This window comes from Dipodomys merriami, unplaced genomic scaffold (assembly GCF_024711535.1).
Source record: "Dipodomys merriami isolate MVZ:Mamm:240054 unplaced genomic scaffold, mDipMer1.0.p SCAF_28, whole genome shotgun sequence".
Classification (NCBI taxonomy): domain Eukaryota; kingdom Metazoa; phylum Chordata; class Mammalia; order Rodentia; family Heteromyidae; genus Dipodomys; species Dipodomys merriami.
Window position 1 is genome coordinate 15,563,895 of NW_027204270.1, and position 17,464 is coordinate 15,581,358.

Sequence of the window (17,464 nt, forward strand, 5' to 3'; positions counted from 1 at the left end):
TCGCATTTTCAATGAGTCTCCTGACTAGGGAAGCTGGGGCAGGCTTGGCTCCCCACTCAGGTCGGAGGAGGCATGGTTGCTGACCACCCCTTCCTTTCCAGCACAGACCCCCCCAACGCCCCCAGCTTCTGTGGGGGTCGCAGTGACATCAGGTGAGAGAGTGAGCCCAGTTGAGGTCCAGTGGCTTTTCCAGAGGACATAATGGGTGGAGAAAAGAAGGACATAAGCCAGTTGTCCAGGCACAGGCTGCAGGCTGCCTTCTTTCTCCTCCTTGTCCTCCCTGGGCCCAGCTGAAATCTGCACGTGTGTGACATGGTGGCTGCATGCATGTGGCATGTCACCTGTATATAGGTCTGTGGAAGAGGCAGCGCGGCCACTGTCACGAGCCCCCTGCCCTGTGTGTGCTGTGGGTGTGTCTGCCAAGTGCAGCTTGTGCTCGCTATGTCTGCCACGGAGACCCAACATAAGCCATGCACTGCCTGTGCCGTCTGCCATACCTCCAGCTACCTGGTCCCTACCACCTCTGACTCCCACCAACCTCTTAGTGCCCCAGGTGCCCAGGGTCTGCACAGAGGCTGAGTTTGCCTGCCACAGTCACAATGAATGTGTGGCCCTGGAGTATCGCTGCGACCGGAGGCCTGATTGCAGGGACATGTCTGATGAGCTTGATTGCGGTGAGGGGCACAAGCAGCGGTGGGTGCCAGGGGTGTGGTCTATGCCTGGGTCTCAAAGTTGTCTGGGCTCTGAGAGTTGGGAGCAGGCAGAGGACTCTGAGGAGGGTTGGGGTGGAGAAGGGGGACAATAGAGGCAGGACCGGTGAGTTAACAGAGCCTGGGGTGTACAGGAGGGCTAGGGAACGGGGGTCAAGGGGTGAGAGTCATCACTCTGCTAAACATTGGTGCCCCTGCCCACAGAGGATTCGGTCCCTGAGCTCGCCTCCCTGCCACCCTCTGGAGTGGAGACGTCCCCTCCTCCAGTCTGGCCAGACGCCATAACTACACTGCCACCACCAGTTGTGCCCAGGCCCCAGCCTCTGTTCCCTGATTCAAGAGGGCTCAGACCTTGTGGGCCCCAGGAGGCCATGTGCCACAGCGGCCACTGCATCCCCAAAGACTACCTCTGTGATGGGCAAGAGGACTGCAAGGACGGCAGTGATGAGCTGGACTGCGGTGAGCACCACACAACTTAGGGGTGCTGGGGACTGACTTTCTGGCCAGTGGAGAGCCAGCCACGATGAACCTTATCTGGTCCCCACAGGCCCCCCTCAGCCCTGTGAGCCCAATGAGTTTGCCTGTGGAAATGGCCACTGCGCCCTCAAGCTATGGCGCTGTGATGGCGACTTTGACTGCAAGGACCAGACAGATGAGGCCGACTGCCGTGAGTGTCCCTATATCCCAGTGGTAGCCCTGTCCTGCCCGGCCGCTGCTCCTGCCCCCTTCTTGGGCAGGTATACTGGCCTCTCTGGTTGGATGTGGGGGGTCTTGGAGACAGATACCAAGGAGCATTAGAACTACCTTCGTAGCAGCCACTGGCTACACTCCCTGGCTCCATGTCCTGTTGTCTTTGCCTTTCATGTTTCTAAATACTATCCTTTGCTTAGGTGGGGGTCAGATGACTTGATATACTTGGTACTGTGTTAATGGAATGTGTGCATGAGTCTAAGCCTTACTCCAGGGACTGTTCTCTAACAGAATGTCAGAGGTTGGGTGCTTTAGAAGCAATAGAAGTTTATTGGGATGGCTTGGGCCTGGTTAGTATTTCACTAGGAGAAATAATTATTTGACTTACGTTCTGGAGGCTGAGTAATCTAAGATGGAAGTGCTGTGTGTAGTGAGGGCCACCAGGCTAGATCAGAACTTGATAGAAGGCATTGCATTGGCTAGACAGAGCCAGGGAGGAATGAAACCATCATTTTTATTAGAGACCTGCTCCCCTGATAGCAGCATTAATGCACAGATGAGGCAGAGCCCTTGGACCTAATCATCTGTTAAAGCTCCCACATCTCAACACTGTTGCATTGGAAATTAGGTTTCTAACCCATGGATGTTGGGAAACACATTCAGACCATACCATGTGCCTAGAAGGTTTTCTTCTACACCCAGCTCTGAGTTGTTAGTTCTTTATCAACTTAGCTCTTCATCCATCTCTCAGTCTCATCTAATCATCCATTTAATGATCCATCCACCCTCCCATTCATTCAATCATCCATTTATCCATTACCCGGCCCTTTATCCCTTTTCAGTCCATAATCATTCAGTCATCCACCTACCCATTCACCCAGTATATCTTCCTTCCTTTCTTCTATCCATCCATCATCTATCTACTCAGCTCTTCATCTAGCTATCCACCCATCTGTCCAGATCTCTCTCCACCCATAGACTAGCATGCTTCTTTCCTGCCATACATCTGTCCATTGCACACCCATCTATCCATCTTTTCAATGCTTTGGACATTGTGGATACTATGGCCAATGAAAAGAGGGAATCTGGGGAGTCAGATCACGTCAGGTAGCATCCTATCCAGTGAGGCAAAGCCTGGGCTCGGCAGTCTGAGACTGAGGATAATCTTTAAAGCCATCCCTCGGGCCATGTTTCTGGGTAGGTGGGACATTTCCACTGTTTGCTGGTCTAGCTCCTCCTTGTTTTCCATCATCTTCCCATGGCTCTCAACTTGTCTGATGGCATCAGCCCCAAGGGAGAGAGACTTTGAGTAGCTCTTCCCAAAGGTCTCTGCTGGGGAAGAGACAAGGAAGGCCAAGCCTTCCAAGAACACAGGGGAGAATGGACATGAAGCCGCCTGGCCATGGGAGAAGGGAAATCTCTGAGCTGTGTCAGCAAATACTGAATCTAATTCCTTGCAGCACCAACTCTGGGTGTGTGGCTTTCACTCCCCCACTGGGCTTCTTTGTCAATGTCTGGCTCTCAGGCTTGGTCTCTTGAGGAAAAATGTTGGTTACCCACTGCTAGAGAGGCCTGACAGGAGCAGGCTTGGTGCCAGGCCAGCCCCAGAGCTCTGATCTGGTGCCACCCTGGTGAGTGAGCATAGAGTACAGAGCACGGAACCCACAGGAGGGGCTGGGCTATTACAGTCCTTTGCTAGGCCCGTCCAATAGAGAGAGTGATACAGGTGTTTGCTGTCTACAGACACCAGCACCTTTGTCTGTGCCTGTGACAGGGTTCTCTAATTCTGAGGGTGGCTACATGTGTGAGGGGCAGTGTTTTAGTCCGTTTTCGTTACTCTAATAAAATACCCAGGGTAAACTAGCTTATAGTTTGGAAGGCTGAGAGTCCAAACAGCATCTCACAGATTGTGGTAAGGGATCCTCCCTCCCTCCTCTCCCGTTACCTCATGACACATGGCAGTGGCAGAAGCACTAGGAGAGGAAGAGGATACTTAATCTCATTTATTCTTTGTGTGTATGTATGTAGTACTGAGGTTTGAATTCAGGGCCTCCACTTGCTAGGCAATTTCTCTATCACTTGAGCCATGCCACTAGCCCTTTCATCTTGACACAGGAAGTCTGACAGAGACAGGGATTCCACCCACAGCCCCTCCCATGGGTCCATATCCAGTGACCCAGGGACATTCTAATAGGCCCAAACTTGTTTTTGTTTTTAAACTGGTATTGAGCCGGGCGCTGGTGGCTCACGCCTGTAATCCTAGCTACTGAGGAGGATGAGATCTGAGGATCATGGTTCAACGCCAGCCCGGGCAAGGAAAGTCCGTGAGACTCTTATCTCCAATAAACCACCAGAAAACCGGAAGTGGCGCCAGCCTGGGCAGGAAAGTCAACAAGATTCCATGTCCGAAATAACCACCAAAAAGCCAGTGGCTCAAGTGGAAGAATATCAGCCAAGTAAACAAGCTGAGCAACTTTGAGGCTCCTGAGTTCAAATTCAATACCAGTTTATTTTTTATTTATTTATTTTGTCGGTCATGGGTCTTGAACTCTGGGCCTGGGCGCTGTCCCTCAGTTCTTCAGCGCAAGGCAAGTGCTCTTCCACTTGAGCCACAGTGCCACTTCCAGTTTTCTGGTAGTTAATTGGAGATGAGTCTCACAGACATTCCTGCCGGGGCTGACTTTAAAGGCAATCCTCAAATCTCAGCCTCCTGAGTAGCTAGGATTATAGGTGTGAGCCACCTGTGCCTGGCTGGGCCCACTTTTTTTTTGTTTTGTTTTGTTTGGGGGGGGGGGTCCGGTCGTGGGGCCTGAATTCTGGGCCTGGACGCTGTCCCTCAGCTCTTCAGCTCAAGGCTAGCGTTCTACCACTTGAGCCACAGCGCCACTTCCGGCTTTTTTTTTCTTTTTGCTTATATGGTGCTGAGGAATTGAACCCAGGGCCTCGAGCATGCAAGGCAAGCGCTCTACCACTGAGCCACCTTCCCAGCCCATGGGCCCACTTTTTAAGGGTCTCACCACATGACCATGTGGGACCAAGCTCCCAATACAAAGACCCTTGGGGGACAAACAACACCCTAGCTACAGCAGATAGATTGACCCTGTCCCTATAGCTGTCACATGCCAAGTAGAGCTGTATTTTGGGGGTTGAAGGAGTGATTGGGGGACAGGTAGTGTGAAAAGCTGTTTGACAGCAGACAGGTGACTGTGTCACACCAGGTGTGGTGGCACAGACAATGTTGTGGCAACCGTGGTTGGGCCTGATGAATGACCCTGGTGAAGGTGGTAGTGGACTGTTGGAGGTGGCAAGAAGAGAAGCGTAGGTGGTCCTACAGTCAGGGTCCCAGTGCCCACTCTACCTGGCTTTGCCCCCAGCCACCAAGCAACCTGAGGAAGTGTGCGAGCCCACACAGTTCCGCTGTGTCTCCACCAACCTATGCATCCCAACCAGCTTCCAATGTGACGAGGAGAGCGACTGCCCTGACCGCAGTGATGAGTTTGGCTGCAGTAAGCTGGGGGGATGGGGGGGGTGGCCCAATGTGAGCAGCTCTGGGCGGTTCTCACTGGCTTCTCCCTCATCTCAGCCCCTGCTCTCTCCTGCCTGGGGGAAGGGGTCCTTCTTGCCCTGCCCTGCTCTGTCTCTCAGACCTTTCTTATTCCTGCTTTGGTCTTCCCCAGTGCCTCCACAGGTGGTGACCCCTCCCCAGGAGTCCATCCAGGTTTCCCGAGGCCAAACAGTGACCTTCACCTGTGTGGCCATTGGTGTCCCCACCCCTATCATCAACTGGAGACTCAACTGGGGCCACATTCCCTCAAATTCCAGGTGTGACCCAGGCCCGGGTGGAGGGTGGTGAGAATGTGGAAGAGCTCAGCTGGTGGCACAGGCTGAGCCTGACCCTGAGCCACTACTGCCTTGGGGCCCATCAGGGTGACAATGACCAGCGAGGGTGGCCGCGGCACACTGACTATCCGTGACGTGAAAGAGGCAGACCAGGGAGCCTACACCTGTGAGGCTATGAATGCACGGGGCATGGTATTCGGCATTCCTGATGGCGTGCTGGAGCTCGTCCCGCAGCGAGGTGGGCTGGCAGGGGGTGGGCACTGGGTGGGGAAGGAGCATAGCTGTCTGCTGGAGGATGACCACAGCTCCTGCTGCCCACAGGTCCCTGCCCGGACGGGCACTTCTACCTGGAGGACAGTGCCTCCTGCCTGCCCTGCTTCTGCTTTGGAGTCACCAGCATGTGCCAGAGCAGCCGCCGCTTCCGGGACCAGATCCATTTGCGCTTCGATCGGCCCGAGGACTTCAAGGGTGCGCTGGGCAGGGGGCAGATGCTATGGATGGGGGAGGTGGGCACCAGGCTCCAGGGAACTCAAAGAGAGGACAGCATGTACTAGTTTGGGACCACTGGAGGGGATGGAGACGGGGTTGCAGAGAAACAGCTCTATTGGAAAAGCATTTCTGGGGAAAACTTGTTATGCCAGTATTGGGTCTAGAACTGAGGGCCTTGGAGCTGTCCCTTAGCTTTTTCACTCAAGATTGGCAGACTACTACTTGAGCCATAGCTCCACTTTTGGCTTTTCATGGTTTATTACAGGTAAGAGACTCATTGACTTTCCTGCCCAGACTGGTGTTTGGTTTTTTTGCCAGTCATGGGGCCTGAACTCTGGGCCTGAACGCTGTCCCTCAGCTCTTCAGCTCAAGGCTAGTGCTCTACCATTTCAGCCACAATGCCATTTCCGGCTTTTTCTGCTTATGTGGTGCTGAGGAATCAAACCCAGAGCTCATGCATGCAAAGCAAGCACTCTACCACTGAGCCACCTTCCCAGCCCCACCACTCCCCCCCAGACTGGTTTTGAACCACAGTCCTCAGATCTTAACCTCCTGAATGGCTAGGATTACAGGTGCAAGCTACTAGAACCCAGCTAAGGGAAAACATTTTTAGGAGAAGCCAAATCCACTTGACACTTTCCTGCTTTGGTTCATAAAGAGTACAGTCCTGATTTTGTCTCTTCTTGCCTGTGTGCCTTTTGCCAACTTACTGTCTTGAGTCTCAGTTTGTCTATCTTTCAAATGGAATGAGTCAATATGATGGCTCATACCTGCAGTCCCAGCTACTTAGGAGACTGAGGCAGGAGGATCTTGTACAAGGGTAGCCATAGTGAGATCTTGTCTCAAAAAGAGTAATTAAGGGCTAGGAATGTGGCTTAGTGGTAGAGTGCTTATTTAGTATGGATGAAACCCTGGGTTCAACTTCCTCAGTACCACATTAACAGAAAAAGCTGGAAGTGGTGCTGTGGCTCAAGTGGTAGAGTGCTAGCCTTGAGCAAAAGAAGCTCAGGGACAGTGCACAGGCTGTGAGTTCAAGCCTTAGGACTGGCAGGGAAAAAAAAAGAGTAATTAAGCTGGGCGCTGATAGCTCATATCTATAATCCTTACCTATTGAGGAGGCTGAGATCTGAGGATGACAGTTTGAAACCAACCCAGAGGAAAGTCTAGGGGACTCTTATTTCTAATTAACCAGCACAAAGCTGGAAGTGGAGGTGTGGCTCAACTGGTAAGAGTTCCAGCTTTGAGAGAAAAAAATCAAGGGAAAGGAAAAGGCCTTGAGTTCAAGTGCCAACACACACACACACACACACACACACACACACACACACATCTAATAATAATAAATATACTTATTTACTCACTGAAATGCAGATGCAATACTACTTCCCTCCTAGGTTTTGATCAGGATTAATAGGTGTACCTAAGCCACTCAGAGCAGTGCTGAGTCCCAGTAATTTTCTCAGTCTTTGGATTGTCTAGGTCTTTCTTTTTTTTCCCAAATATTGAGGCCAGTGAGAGGCTCCCATCTTCTCTGGCTCTGGGAAGAGAATAAAGGGCAGCTAAGAGGATGCTCGCCCCCATGCCATGAGGACTGGTTCATATACCAGGGCCATCATTTGCCACCTGCCACTGGGCAGCTCCTCCTCTTGATTTTTCCCTTCATCATAGAGAAGTTTAGCAGCAAGGGCTCTGCTCTTTGTGCAGGAAAAGGCCTTTACCCAGTGGGTCTCCCTAGCTACACTTAGTTGGTCAAGGAACCACAAAGTAGCCTGTAGTAAACTCAGTTACTTCTCAAAATTATTCTCTCATGTATTTTGAATCTTAATGACATGACAATCCAGGGAGCTCTTAGCAAACAAAAGAGAAATCCTGCTGCCACAAATCCCCTAACTTTTCTTCTAACCTGTGGTCTCTAACAGGGCTTCCAGCCATCAACCTACAGAATTGGCTTTCCCAAGACCATACTCAAAAACATCAGAGGACAAACATGACTAGGAAGAGAAAGATCTGCTGCTTCTTAACAGAGAGAGAGAGAGAGAGACAGACAGACAGACAGACAGACAGACTGACTGACATACAGACCATGGTTTTCTCTAAATGAGCTTTCCCCATAACCTTCTACCATTCTGAATCCTGCTGCTCAGGGCTGGTGTTCCAGCGGGCACATGGTGAGAGCCTCACCCCTCCTTCTGTCCCTGCAGGTGTGAATGTGACGATGCCCACCCAGCCCGGCATGCCACCCCTCTCCTCCACTCAGCTGCAAATCGACACAGTCCTGCAGGAGTTCCAGCTCGTTGACCTGTCCCGCCGCTTCCTTGTCCACGATTCTTTCTGGGCTCTGCCTGAGCAGTTTTGGGGCAATAAGGTGAAGTCAGCTGCCACTCTGAGTGGGAATGAACCTCTGCACTCCGGACCTGCACAGGCGTTATGCTCTGTGTGTTCAGGAGCTGGATGCAAAGGGCAGTCACAGCTCTAGGGAAAGGTGTTCTACCTTGGAGGCAACAGTACAACCTCTGCCTGCTGCCCATCCCTCCTCCAGAGAGCCCTCTCTGATCACCCCAGTACTCTGGGCTGAGTTAAGTGTCCCACCCTGGCCTCCTGTGCACAGCATTATATATTCTCTGCCATGGATTGGGCTCCCTCAGTGCCAGGTAGAGTACTAGGTGGGCATCATGGTGTCTCTGCTGTCTTCCCTAATCACCCCATGTTGGCCAGGTGGACTCCTATGGTGGCTCGCTGCGCTACAAGGTACGCTATGAGCTGGCGCGTGGCCCGCTGGAGCCAGTGCAGAAGCCCGATGTAGTCCTTGTGGGTGCTGGATATCGCCTACTCTCCCGAGGCCATACGCCCACCCAACCCGGGACTCTGAACCAGCGCCAGGTCCAGCTCTCAGAGGTAGGAGGTGCCTGGGCTTAGAGGCCTGGTGGGGATGCAGACTGAGAAGGCACTGACGTGGGATGCTCCCGGTCCACCACAGGAGCATTGGGTGCACGAGTCCGGCCGGCCCGTGCAACGCGCCGAGATTCTGCAGGTACTGGCGAACCTGGAGGGTGTGCTCATCCAGATAGTGTACAACGCCAAGATGGCCAGTGTGGGGCTGAGTGACATCACCATGGACACCACTGTAACCCACACCACCACCCATGGCCGTGCCCATAGTGTGGAGGAGTGCAGGTACCTGACCCAGGAGGGTGGGAACCACAGGGACTCTGGCCTGGGTACCGGAGAAGCAGCCACTCTCATGGTCCTGTTTCTGCAGATGTCCCATTGGCTATTCCGGCTTGTCCTGTGAGAGCTGTGATACCCATTTTACCCGGGTGCCTGGTGGTCCCTACCTGGGCACCTGCTCTGGCTGCAATTGCAATGGCCATGCCAGTGCCTGTGATCCCGTCTATGGCCATTGCTTGGTGAGTCGTGCCAGGTGGCAGATGCAAACATGGAGAGGGTGGTAGGTTTGGGTTAGCATGAAGTGGGGGTAAGGAATTATCTGTGGGCTGGACTGCCATGTAAGGTGCTAAACTCAGTCATCAGTAGGCTGCCACTCTGTGGAATATTCTATAGTAATGGGAGAGGCTGAGCCAGATGTCCCCAAAGGCTACCCAGAGCCTGTCTGGCCCAGTTCTGTTCTGTGGGACCTGAGCCACTCCCTGTTCTGCTTTGCTCCTAGAACTGCCAGCATAACACAGAAGGACCACAGTGCAACAAGTGCAAGGCTGGCTTCTTTGGAGATGCCACAAAGGCCACGGCCACAGCCTGCCGGCCCTGCCCATGCCCGTACATCGATGCCTCCCGCAGGTCAGCTCCAGCTCATTGTGTCCAGCACAGCAGCAGCTGGGAGGGATGTGGGAGACCCAGATTCCACTCCCAACCTGGTCACTAAATTGCCCCACACTTCTTGGCCTCTCTGGGCCTCAGTTTTCCTTTCTGTATAATGGATTGATTACTCTAGCTCAGGGACAAGTGGGTGGGGAGATGTGACACACCTAGTGTACGAGTCAGTGTGGATGGCAGTTATTTCCAGGGGTGTACAGGTGTACCTGGCCCCCAACACTGCCCACTCAATACCCACAGATTCTCCGACACTTGCTTCTTGGACACAGATGGCCAGGCCACATGTGATGCTTGTGCCCCTGGGTATACAGGCCGTCGATGTGAGAGGTGAGGGAATTCTGGCATGCGCTGGGGGCAGCAGGCTGGCCTGGGAGGGGTGGGGCGTGGAAGAGTTGCTGACTATGCTCTTTTTCCCCTAGCTGTGCCCCCGGGTATGAGGGCAATCCCATCCAGCCGGACGGGAAGTGCAGGCCCATCAGTGAGTATCTCAGCCCCATCCTGGCACTTCCTGGCTGCCTGCCAGGCCCCTCCCATTCAGGATTCCAGAATTGCCCCACCCTTGGTCTGTTATAACCCCCACCTTGTGCCCCAGACCAGGAGATTGTGCGCTGTGACGAGAGAGGCAGCATGGGGACCACTGGGGAGGCCTGTCGTTGTAAGGTATGTATACTGTCTGCACCAAACCTCCAAGGCCTGGATCTCCAGCACCACCATGGGCTCAGGGAGGAGGGAGGCTCCACCGTCTCTTAGCACTGGCCATTGAGCAATGGGCAGTGAACAGGGGCCCTGGTTAGGGAGTCAAGTACCTTGAATTCAAGTCCCAGCCATGCATGATTTTCCAGGCCTCACATTGACCAATGATGTCTGTCTGAGCACCACTGACTGATTCATGGATGAGAAAGCAAAGCTTAGAATCATTTAGAATCAACAGTTGAGAGGATCACGTCTCAGTGGAGAAAAGAACAGGGCAGATCTTGGAGTCTGGCACTCCTGATCTTACATTCCAGAGTAAATGAGCCAGCTGAGTGTCCTTGTGCAAGTCATTTCACATTCATGAGCCTCAGTTTCTTCCTGAGAAGGATAGAGTTAACCTTCTCCTACCTCTTTATGTTCTTAAAGGAAATAACTAAGATGATGACTACAGAGAAACTAGCATAGTGCTTGAAACACTCCACAGATTGTAGGAGTCATTATTTTAATCAAGTTGCTTTATTTTATTTTATTTTGTTGGTTGTAGGGCTTGAACTCAGAGCCCGGGTGCTGTCCGTGAGCTTTCTGTTCAAGGCTAGCACTCTACCACTTTGAGCTACAGCTCCATTTCCAGTTTCCTGATAGTTAATTGGAAATAAGAGTCTCGCAGACTTTCCTTCCCCTGCTGGCTTTGAACCACAAGCCTCAGATCTCAGCCTCCTGAGTAGCCAGGATTTACAGGTGTGAGCTACCAATGGCCTGGCAAGTTGCTTTATTTTCAATCTCAGCTTATCTGTGAAGCCCTGGCTTCACAGAGAAAAGGGAAAAGAGCAGTGGCATAAGCGCTCATTAACTGGGAGTTATTAATCAGGTGGTAGTGATAACCTCACACATATGTTCTTGCCTTGGCGCGCTGGGTCTCATCTAGACTGTGGGTGGATTAAATTGGATAGCCCTTCTGCGGGCTATCCTGCAGCTCCCAGCTCTGTACCTGCAGAACAACGTGGTGGGGCGCGTGTGCAATGAGTGTGCCGATGGGTCTTTCCACCTGAGCTCCCAGAATCCCGATGGCTGCCTCAAGTGCTTCTGTATGGGTGTCAGTCGCCAGTGTACCAGCTCCTCCTGGAGCCGTGCCCAGGTACTCACTCAAGGAGGGTGGTGGGTTGGTGGAATGGCCATGCCCAGGGATGGATGGACCAAGGGCTGGGCCTGAGCCAGTCTATCCTGGCCTTCTCCCCCCTCAGGTCCTCGGGGCCTCTGAGGAGCCCACCCAGTTCAGCCTGACCAATGCTGCCGGCACCCACACCACCAGCGAAGGCATCTCGTCTCCCACATCTGGGGAGCTGGTTTTCTCCTCATTCCACAGCCTCCTGTCTGGACCTTACTTCTGGAGCCTCCCTTCACGCTTCCGGGGGGACAAGGTGGGCAGGGGTAGGAAAGGGAAAGCAGTTCTGAGCAGTGGGAACAGCACAGGCAAGGCATGGAAGCAGGGGTCTTGGGAGAAGAGTGAGATACCCCATGTTGAAGAGGAGGCCCAACCGCAGACCCCCCTGAATGCCTGTCCACCTTGTATCCCAGGTGACCTCCTATGGAGGAGAGCTGCACTTCACGGTGACCCAGCGGCCCCGGCCCAGCTCTGCACCCCTGCATGGGCAGCCGCTGGTGGTACTGCAGGGTAATGGCATTGTCCTGGAGCACCACACCTCACAGGAGCCCATCCCTGGCCAGCCCAGTGCCTTCACTGTACCCTTCCGGGAGGTGAGCTACCAGCCAGCCCAGTGGCCTTTCCTAGGCATGGGTGAAGATGGCCACTGATACTGTCTATGCATCAGCACCCAAGGTGGCAAGGGTTGGACACATGTGTCTTTACCTTGGCAGCAAGCATGGCAGCGACCTGATGGACAGCCAGCCACACGGGAGCACCTGCTGATGGCACTGGCGGGAATTGATGCCCTTCTGATCCAAGCATCTTATACCCAGCAGCCCGCTGAGAGCAGGTACCTGGGCCCTGGGCAGGACAGAGGGGCTTGGGCAGCGGGCCCAGGCTAAGCACTTTTAAAGCATTCAGCTCTGCCACTTACTGGTTGTGTGTGATCAGCCACACTTACCTAGTATGGTCTTAGAATAGGCTCATAAAAAAGCAATGCCAGTCACTGGTGGCTCACACCTGTAAGCTACTCAGGATGCTGACTGAGATCTGAGAATCTTTGATTCATAGCGAGCCTAGGCAGAAAAGTCCCCGTAAGAATCTTATCTCCAATTAACCACCAGAAAACCTCAATTAGAGCTGTGGCTCAAGTGGTAGAGTGCTAGCCTTGAGCAAAAGAAAGAGCTCAGGGACAGCAATCAGGCCCTGAGTCCAAGTGACTTATAAAAAAAAAAAATAATAAGAGTACTCTAGCCCTGAGTTCAAGCCTTGGCAGGTGCACTTGTGTGTGTGCACATACACATACACATGCACAAAGATTAGGATGAGAAGGATGCAAGAAAGGGAGGTATCAAGCAAGAACATGACCCCAAGGTCAAGCCGGACCTCCACCCCAGCCCATGGAGAGCTCTGGGAGTAACTGGCCTTCTAACTGATTTTGGACCAATCTTAGCCTGTCATGGACCACCCCAGGGAGCAGGTGTAACCTGTTTCTCTTTGGAGAAAGTACACATGTGAGCTGTTAGCTATAGCCCCTGCAGCTGCTGTGGGCCAGAGGCCCCATCCACAGACCTGGACAGGCTCCACGGCAGGATGCCAGGGTTGGCAGGAGGACTAGTGGGAGATGGATCCAGGACTCTGGCAGCCTGGCACAGAGAGTACTCATTCACAGTGTGTCTTGCCATACGTAGGGTCTCTGACATTAGCATGGATGTGGCTGTGCCTGAGAACACTGGTCAAGACCCCGCTCTGGAAGTGGAGCAGTGCACCTGCCCATCTGGGTACCGTGGCCCATCCTGCCAGGTGAGTCCTGGGCCACTCACCACCCCACCCATTCACCCACCTGCCCAGCCAGATCCCTTCATGGAACTCCCAGCTTCTCCTCCTTTGGCTCCCCACCTCCCCAGCAGTCCTAACCCAGTGCCCCCTGCCATCTTCCTTCCCTCAGGACTGTGACACAGGCTACACACGCATGCCCAGTGGCCTCTACTTGGGCACCTGTGAGCGCTGCAGCTGCCATGGCCACTCAGAGGTCTGTGAACCTGAGACTGGTACCTGCCAGGTAAGTCTCTCTCCTTCCTCCCCACCCCAGAGACCCATGGCCTTCAGGCCCAGCCTCAGCTACCCTCTGTTCCTCCAGGGCTGCCAGCATCACACCGAGGGCCCACGGTGCGATCAGTGCCAGCAGGGATACTATGGGGATGCTCAGCGAGGGACACCACATGACTGCCAGCCCTGCCCCTGCCATGGACCTCCCTCTGCTGGCCAGTGCGTTCAGACCCTGCCCTTTCCTGAGATGTCCACTGCCTGCCCCCATATCTCCCCTTCCTGCCCTGTTGAGAGGCAATGATTAAACCTGGTTTGCTGTGCCTCAGTGGGTCACTTGGTAGACGAAGCACCACACCCCTCTCACAACCTCAGGGGCCTTGTGTGTGCAGTGGGGACGGTTCACTGCCTTAGCCCTTATGTGAGAGCTGTGAACTAATGCCGGTGGAGCTCTCCACATGCCCCTATCGGCCCACTCTCCTCCCCTGGTCTGAGGGAAGGGCCAAGAGACAGGGTCCCAGCCTTACTGACTGGACCTTGCCCCACCCTCTCAGGGTCTCCCACACTTGCTTTCTGGACACGGACAGCCACCCCACCTGTGACTCGTGCTCCCCAGGCCACAGCGGGCGTCACTGTGAGAGGTGAGTCAGGTGGTGGGAGGGTGGGACACAGAGGAAGGGCTGGAGTGCCCCCCCCCCCCGCCCCAGACATCCGGCCTGCCTGTCCAGGGGCCTCCTGCTCTTTCTTGCATGGGCCCTTGAAGGCTGCTGATAAGAAGAGATGGCATTTGAACCCCTCAGACATGCTAACCAGCCCAGCCCAGCCCCCGTGACTGCCTAGTCCAGGCCTGCCTCCTCCTATAAGACCCCTCCCTCCTGCCAGTGAAGCCAACACACTGGCTATGTGGTCAGCCCCTTCCCATTCTGTCTTCTGTCTCCCTATCTTAAAATGAGAGAGCTAGGCAAGCTGGTTTTATCCCCATTATAGGAGTCAACACATGACCCCCTATAGGCCTGGGCTCACTGTCGTCTCCTAAGATTCTGCTTTCTCTCTTTACAGATGTACCCAGGGTTACTATGGCAACCCCAGCCAGGGCCAGCCCTGTCGGAGTGAGTAGGGTTTAGAGGTGGGGAGGGTGCAGGGGTTGTGGTGGAACATGAGGTCAGGGTCACAGATGGCTCTACCCTTCTGAGCTTCTGCTTCTCCCTCTGTCCTGTGAGGTGGGAGAAGACCACACCCACATCTCACGATGAACAGCAGCATCCTCTCAGTGCTAAGTGGCATGCTCAAAGGGCAGTGAGAGTCAGGGTGCTTAGTGGTAAGTTTGTGGGTTCTAGCTGTGACTTTCCTCCATGTCAGGAGACGGCCAGATACCAGAAGTAACAGGCTGCGACTGTAACCCCCAGGGCAGTATCAGCAGCCAATGTGACGCCGCTGGCCAGTGCCAATGCAAGGTCAGTCCAGAGCTCTGCCCTCTGAAAGGTCTGGTGCTGCCCACGGCCAGGGCCTGGACAGAAGCCAGGCGGTACTTGCAGGGGGCTGGGGGCTGGGTATGAGCAATGGGCTGAGCTGTCCGGAATTGTCTCAAATGGTTGAGAAAGCTGGCCTTCCTTGGGCTTCTGGGGTGCAGGAGACTCCCAAATCCTCCCCCTCTCCCCTACACACATCTTTCCATTGACCCACCCCAGGCCCAGGTGGAAGGACGCACCTGCAGCCAGTGCCGGCCTCACCACTTCTACCTGAGCGCTAGCAACCCCGCCGGCTGCCTGCCTTGCTTCTGCATGGGCGTCACCCAGCAGTGCGCCAGCTCCTCCTACACACGCCATCTGGTAAGAGCCTGGCCACGGTGGGCCTGGAGCCTGGCTCCAGCTGGGTCCCAGTTGTCCATGCCCACCACTGCCCATCTCAACACTGAGCCCACTGACCCTGAGACCTCGCCAAGTCTCATATTGCTGAGCGCAGCACCGTTATCATCCTCTGCTGGATGTCCACCCTACTCATCCATTCTTTCTCTCCCAGCCAAAACTCTGCAATCCCCCCCTTTGTGTCTTGATGCCCTCCCATGCCCCATCCTCGCCAAGGTGCCCACCCCATTGCCTAAACTGACATCTCATCTTCTGCTGCCAGATTTCCACCCGCTTTGCCCCTGGGGACTTCCAAGGCTTTGCCCTGGTGAACCCTCAGCGCAACAGCCGCCTGACCGGAGGCTTCACCGTGGAACCTCTGCCGGACGGGGCCCAGCTCTCCTTTGGCAACTTTGCCAACCTCGGCCATGGATCCTTCTACTGGCAGCTGCCAGAGCTGTACCAAGGAGACAAGGTGGGGTGCACATAGGGGTCACCAAGACAGCCCTAATGCCAACTCTGAGCCAGGCCCTGGGCAAGCACCAGGGTCGGTGGGTATTCTGACACAAGTTCACCGGCTGCCATGTGACTGTTATATCATGGTGCTACATGTGACATTTGGGGGTCTGTAGACTTCGACCTGCATGTTAGCTCTGCTCTCAGTTGGACCTGACAGTGCCTGGGGGAATTGAACATGGCACCTGGCATGTGCTGAATACATGTCTGTTAATGACCATAGGAGGGAGCAAGCGAGCGAGCGAGCGTTGAAGCAGTTGTCAACTAGCATGTTTTTGAAACACAAGCTTTTGACTAGGCAGCTCCAGTTTCATTCATCTGCTTCCTCCAAACTCACTCGTGTCCACTGCAGGCCCCATGCCCATGCCAGGTGCGGTAATTGTCACTGAGGTCACATTTACTGAGCTCACACTGTGTGCTTGGCATTGTTCCAAGCACTTCCACCTGTCTGTCACAGGTCAGATTCTACCACTGCCCTACTTCATAACAGAGGAAACCAAGGAGAGAGGTTAGGGAAACATACCTAGAGTCTCACAGCTGGTAGGTGGCATTAATAGGACTCACCCTCAGGTCTCAGGCTGTCCTTAACGTGCAAAGTCTGCCCTGGTCCTTGCTGAGTATGTCTTTTCTACTGTGAAACAAGCTTTGGAGGGAAGGGGGTGGGGTGGGGGTGGTATTGTGGAGGTACAGGGATAGATAGATTTCCAGGACAGCCTGCCCACCTGTGTTCCTTGAGCACTCGTGGCCACCTGGTGGTACCTGGGAGAATTGGGGCTTGGCCTAATTATCCCCTGCTGGATGAGGAGGCCATTGCTAAATCAGATGCACCCCAAGAGCACTTGAGCTCAGGACTCTGAAGCTGCTCCTTGGACAGGTCCCGGTACCCAGCCTTCTTGCAGGGCTGCTGTCTTCTGCTCCCCTCTCCTCCCCCTACCCCTCACCTGACTGTGCTGCCTGCTGTGGCTCTTAGACCTTTCTCTGTCTCCCTCCTGGTGCTTCCCATGCCCCGCAGAGGGAGGCATATTTTACACGGATGCGCCGGGCTCACCAGGTAGGCCCTTGCCGAGCAGTGGGCAATGGCATGGTGTGTTCCCGGGTGCCCTCAGCTCTGTGGGGGAGAGGCTTTTGCCCAAGACAAGGCAGGGCTGCATGAATTCAGACAGTAGATCTGCTGATCAGGGAGTTGGCACTTGGCCCTGCACTGCTGCCAAGTTGGGGGCTGGCAAGGGTGCATGGCTCTGGGCCTCCCCAGCTCTGTAGTCTGGTCCTGGTGGTACAAGCTATGAGAGATAGGACAGTGACTGGGAAAGCAATTCGATGCTAATTTGCATGACTGCTTGGCCCCTGAGTTTCACCCAGTACTGCCTACCAGGTGATAAGCCCCCTGTCTGCCTGCTTGTGTCCCCCAGCAAGGGGGTACATGCCTCCCTCCCTCATCAGTGTGGCCTCTCTACTATCATGTCCCTGGGGAGAGATTCATGCCTATGCTCTGGGTCGTGGGAGTGCTAAGTTCTGTGACCTCCACCCCATCAGAACCGCACATCCCTCTCAGAGGAGCAATGGCGTGCAGCTGTGACCACTGGGAGGATCCTGGGGCTCCCAGAGGGCAGGGGCCGGGCACAGCGGGCATCTCAGGTAACTCAAGGCATGACAGGGGCAGC

General features: G+C 54.3%; 1 protein-coding gene across 11 annotated transcripts in view; it reads left to right on the forward strand.

Moving 5' to 3' along the window:
• Window positions 1-17,464, forward strand: part of Hspg2 (heparan sulfate proteoglycan 2) — a 102,433-nt gene that overhangs the window by 42,502 nt on the left and 42,467 nt on the right. For 4 of the 11 annotated variants that reach the window (XM_070037694.1, XM_070037696.1, XM_070037695.1 and 1 more), the window contains exons 7-33: window positions 546-674; window positions 915-1,169; window positions 1,258-1,377; window positions 4,775-4,906; window positions 5,078-5,222; window positions 5,327-5,478; window positions 5,562-5,708; window positions 7,931-8,094; window positions 8,445-8,624; window positions 8,707-8,903; window positions 8,989-9,136; window positions 9,397-9,524; window positions 9,801-9,887; window positions 9,980-10,038; window positions 10,153-10,220; window positions 11,248-11,388; window positions 11,495-11,671; window positions 11,829-12,008; window positions 12,129-12,247; window positions 13,089-13,200; window positions 13,346-13,459; window positions 13,538-13,665; window positions 13,998-14,084; window positions 14,503-14,552; window positions 14,803-14,897; window positions 15,132-15,272; window positions 15,571-15,762. In XM_070037694.1, the coding sequence (XP_069893795.1) occupies window positions 546-674; window positions 915-1,169; window positions 1,258-1,377; window positions 4,775-4,906; window positions 5,078-5,222; window positions 5,327-5,478; window positions 5,562-5,708; window positions 7,931-8,094; window positions 8,445-8,624; window positions 8,707-8,903; window positions 8,989-9,136; window positions 9,397-9,524; window positions 9,801-9,887; window positions 9,980-10,038; window positions 10,153-10,220; window positions 11,248-11,388; window positions 11,495-11,671; window positions 11,829-12,008; window positions 12,129-12,247; window positions 13,089-13,200; window positions 13,346-13,459; window positions 13,538-13,665; window positions 13,998-14,084; window positions 14,503-14,552; window positions 14,803-14,897; window positions 15,132-15,272; window positions 15,571-15,762 (3,647 nt within the window). Of the gene's footprint in view, window positions 1-101; window positions 153-545; window positions 675-914; window positions 1,170-1,257; window positions 1,378-4,774; window positions 4,907-5,077; window positions 5,223-5,326; window positions 5,479-5,561; window positions 5,709-7,930; window positions 8,095-8,444; window positions 8,625-8,706; window positions 8,904-8,988; window positions 9,137-9,396; window positions 9,525-9,800; window positions 9,888-9,979; window positions 10,039-10,152; window positions 10,221-11,247; window positions 11,389-11,494; window positions 11,672-11,828; window positions 12,009-12,128; window positions 12,248-13,088; window positions 13,201-13,345; window positions 13,460-13,537; window positions 13,666-13,997; window positions 14,085-14,502; window positions 14,553-14,802; window positions 14,898-15,131; window positions 15,273-15,570; window positions 15,763-16,815; window positions 16,855-17,336; window positions 17,439-17,464 lie in introns of all 11 variants that reach the window. The other 7 variants (XM_070037686.1, XM_070037688.1, XM_070037687.1 and 4 more) reach the window with 4 other exon arrangements.